At 42.1% G+C, this 3,617-nt stretch overlaps 1 protein-coding gene across 1 annotated transcript; it reads left to right on the forward strand.

Annotated features, from left to right (window-relative positions):
• Positions 1–1,736: 1,736 nt before the first annotated feature.
• On the forward strand, positions 1,737–3,297 carry LOC147175555 (uncharacterized). The gene has a single exon (XM_086074060.1). It carries the CDS (start codon positions 1,859–1,861, stop codon positions 2,855–2,857), a length of 999 nt encoding a protein of 332 aa, XP_085930186.1. The 5' UTR covers positions 1,737–1,858; the 3' UTR covers positions 2,858–3,297.
• Positions 3,298–3,617: the final 320 nt, after the last annotated feature.

Below are 3,617 nucleotides of genomic sequence, written 5' to 3' on the forward strand. Positions count from 1 at the left end.
TATTTAAATAAATGTCATTTTAGAGCTGTAGATTTAATATCATTTAATATCATTTTTGCTCACAGTTATCATATTGTCAAAATCTAATATCGCCTCAAAGTTTACACAAAGGCCAACATTTAAAAAAAAAATGCTGACTTGTGAAATCACTCTCGTTAAGGTGAAGAAACTTATGTCACATGTTAATTATATAACATAAAACAGGAGCGTGTTCTTCTCTGGCAACACGTTGTTCTTACGCTATTTGCCAGTTGGCGAAGAAATTCGACACAATGTCATTCATCTTTTACAACATTCGCAAAGAGGAATTCATTGCATTGGGCCCCCCCCCCCCCCGCAGACATAGCTGACATTTTACATGCATCGGCTCCCTGAGGGAAGTAAAACGTGTAATGGCGGTGAAGCAAATGGAAACAGGTGTTGAGAGTCACAGAGAGTTGTTGTGAATCACCGCTAATTGTGGGAAATTAGAGAAAGATGCTCGCCAGAACAAATGAACTCATTCCACTTTAGCCCGATTCGTTGCTGTCAGCATTGTGAGACGTCATCAGTTATGGAGCGATAAAGATATTCTTGCAAGTTTGCAACGCGTTTGCTTTACGGGAAACACTGCCGGAGGGTTTATTGAAAATTGCTTTGAATGTGATGACTGATTTAAGCCATCTCAGATATTTACCTCATAAAAAAATAGGTTGTAAACCAGAATTAGTTGAAATTATGGGCTTAATTTTCATAGACAAAGCATATTTGATTGCCGTTAAAACAAGGGCGTCTTGATTTTCGTGCCCGGGCAAGTCGAGTTTACCGTGTTCGGGAATTCGGAAGATGCGTCGGTTTCTTTTTTTAAGTCACTTTAATGCTTTGATTTTTTTAAATCTTAAAATGTCACTAAGACCCAAAAACACAGTAGTGTAGTGGTACATCCGCCACACTTTCATGCAGATGTCTCAGGTTCGACTGCCTGTCAGTCCCCATTACAATGACAGTTCCAAGCCCGGATACAAAATGGGTGGATTGTGCGGACAAGCCAAAAGTCACAACCAAAAGCAACAAAGACCCATTCCCTGCCCTGAGTTATTGTTGCTAAGTTCATCAAGCTATCACAGCACACACTTGCACTGTTTATTATTTATTTTAGGAAAGTGGGGTACAAAAAAAAGAAAAAAGAAAAATCCATAATTCAACACTAAACATCATTAAAAGTTTCATTTAAGACTTCAAAAGTGTCTATATTGGTCCACTCTTAATATTGCTAAAACAACACTTTTGAAAGTGTTGTTTTTTTTACACTGAAATGAAGTTAAAACAACTGTGATGGTAGATGTGATTTAACACTAGTCAACAGTAACACCTCTCAGTGTTGATTTTGATCTTACACTAGACTGTAGTGTCAAATTATTACACAATATAGTGTTGTACTTTTTAACACTCAAAATATCAATACAAACTAAATATTTAACTCTTGTAGAGAGTCAAAAATACTAGTGTCAATTTAAAAAATCAACTCCCAAATATGTAACCCTGAAATTTGAACACTTTTTTTTTTACTGTGTTGATCACTTTCAATCAACAATTGAAACAAGATTTGTAAAAAATAAAATAAAATAAAAAGACCAGATCTTAAGTAATGTATCACGTGCCTCCCAAACAAAGACATGAATTTTTAGCCTGTAAATGTCGCAACACTTGCTGCCGTCTTCTGAGAACTGAAAGTAGACTTGACCAACACGAGTTCCTTCCTCTCGAAGATTCACTTCTTTCGGGCACACAATGATCACTTCATGACAGAACGCGGAGCCTCTTGCACTGCTTCTTATTTGTTTCGATCCCGTTCTTCGTATTTGGGGCCTCTCGAGCCATGTATGCCGCCATGATCATATCCATGTTTCTGCGTGGATCCTTTGCCATCTCCTCCTTCGACAAGGACGCGTGTGACTTGTACGCCGCGGTGGGCCAGACCACCGAGCTTCCGTTTGTTTACAACTCTCTGGCCAACACGGACGCGCTGAGCTGGACTCACAACGGCACCGTCGTTTTCCACCGGGAGCAAACGCGAGTGTCCGTCGGCAAGCCGGAGGACGTCTCCAAGACCGGCTCCCTTCTGCTGAGGAGCCTGAAGCTCTCCAGCGGGGGCTGGTACCAGGCCACCGTGCGCCATCCCAACCGCACCCTGGTGACCATGTGGACCCGCCGTCTCTGCACCGTGGACAAGGCGCCGCAACCGCGGCTCGGTTACGTCTGCGACCTGAAAATCGGGTCCGTCAATCTCAGCTGCCACGTGGCCAATCCTCACGATTTGTCCTTCTCGTGGATCGTCGATGACGTGACGCTATCGGGCGCGGCCAAGCAGACTTTGAACGTATCCCTGGATCGAGAGAATAATTTCGCTTGCAGGGTCAAAAACAGATTCAGCACGGAAAAGAGTGACTCTGTTCGCCCGGCCTGTAAAAATCTGCTCGTGACTTCACCAGCGGCGCCGTCAACTCTGCTTTGTTTGACATCCAAAAGGATCATCGCCGTGCTGGCGGGTGAAGCGGCTCTCTTTCTTCTTCTGCTCGTCGTCGTCGCCGTTTTGTGCCGCCGACGCCGCAGCAAAACCGATACCCACGTTTCGGGAAAAGGAAACTTCAGAATGGCTTCCGTAAGGCAGCCGGCATCTGAGCTCAGTAGTCCAGATTACGAGACCATGAACCCCGCAGACGTTCCTACCCAGTTTCCAGAAGCTCTACTCAGAATTTGTCACCCGAGTGCTTCGACGCCCAGTGAAAAGCGTGCACAGCTGGAACAAGCTGCTGCAAAAGACCCCTCACCAGTGCCAAAGCCCAGGACCAAGAACCCCCAGACAACAAACATGTGAACGTCTTTCAAGTTTCAATGATTATTTTTCTCCCTCTGGGAAATGACTCCATCGCAACTGGACTGTTCTGGTTGTCTGCGAAGACGATTGGGTTGTCGCCCGAGCAGGTTTCACCAGTTCTACAAGTGGCCTCGTGCTGAAGCCTTCTCGGATAGTCCAGTTCCGGTTGATTGAATGCCCTGAGAATGAATAATGAAACGACCTGCATGAAGGAGATTATTCACTCGTATTATTTTTTTCTCTCCCTTCGATGTAAATCTGTACACCAAGATTTGAAATCAATTTCCAGGGACGTAAATTGTCCTCACACAACGTCCACGAAAGAATGTTGATGTTTTATGATGTCCCGCAGGAAGTAACAACTCCCAACGAGACATCGAGAAAATGTGGTTGTCATCATAATGTCATAAGAATCTCCACAGGCCATGTCTGTAAATTGATGTTTTAATTATAAACATACATATAATAAATGTTTCCGTGTGTGTTTTAATTTGATGTTTAAATGATGATGTCCTCACAAAAATCTAAACATTTTTCAACTGATTCTGACATCATCTGGTATAAGATTTTTGAAGGAAAAAACAGTTTTTTATTATTATTAAGCTGAAATTTTAATGAAATTAATTTTCATAATTTCACAACCTATTTTTGAAAGAAACCTTTTTAATAAAACATATACAGTACACCAAAATAATGCATGTCTTAAAACTCATAATTTTACAACTTTGGCTTAAAAATATGACAAATGTAACCTCATAAT

The sequence above is a fragment of the Leptonotus elevatus genome, chromosome 4, assembly GCF_054856555.1.
Source record: "Leptonotus elevatus isolate MCC_2025b chromosome 4, RoL_Lele_1.0, whole genome shotgun sequence".
Lineage (NCBI taxonomy): Eukaryota > Metazoa > Chordata > Actinopteri > Syngnathiformes > Syngnathidae > Leptonotus > Leptonotus elevatus.

Bases quoted from the DNA above. Each gene is read 5' to 3' on its own strand.
- LOC147175555 (XM_086074060.1), top strand. From the start codon at position 1,859: ATGTATGCCGCCATGATCATATCCATGTTTCTGCGTGGATCCTTTGCC.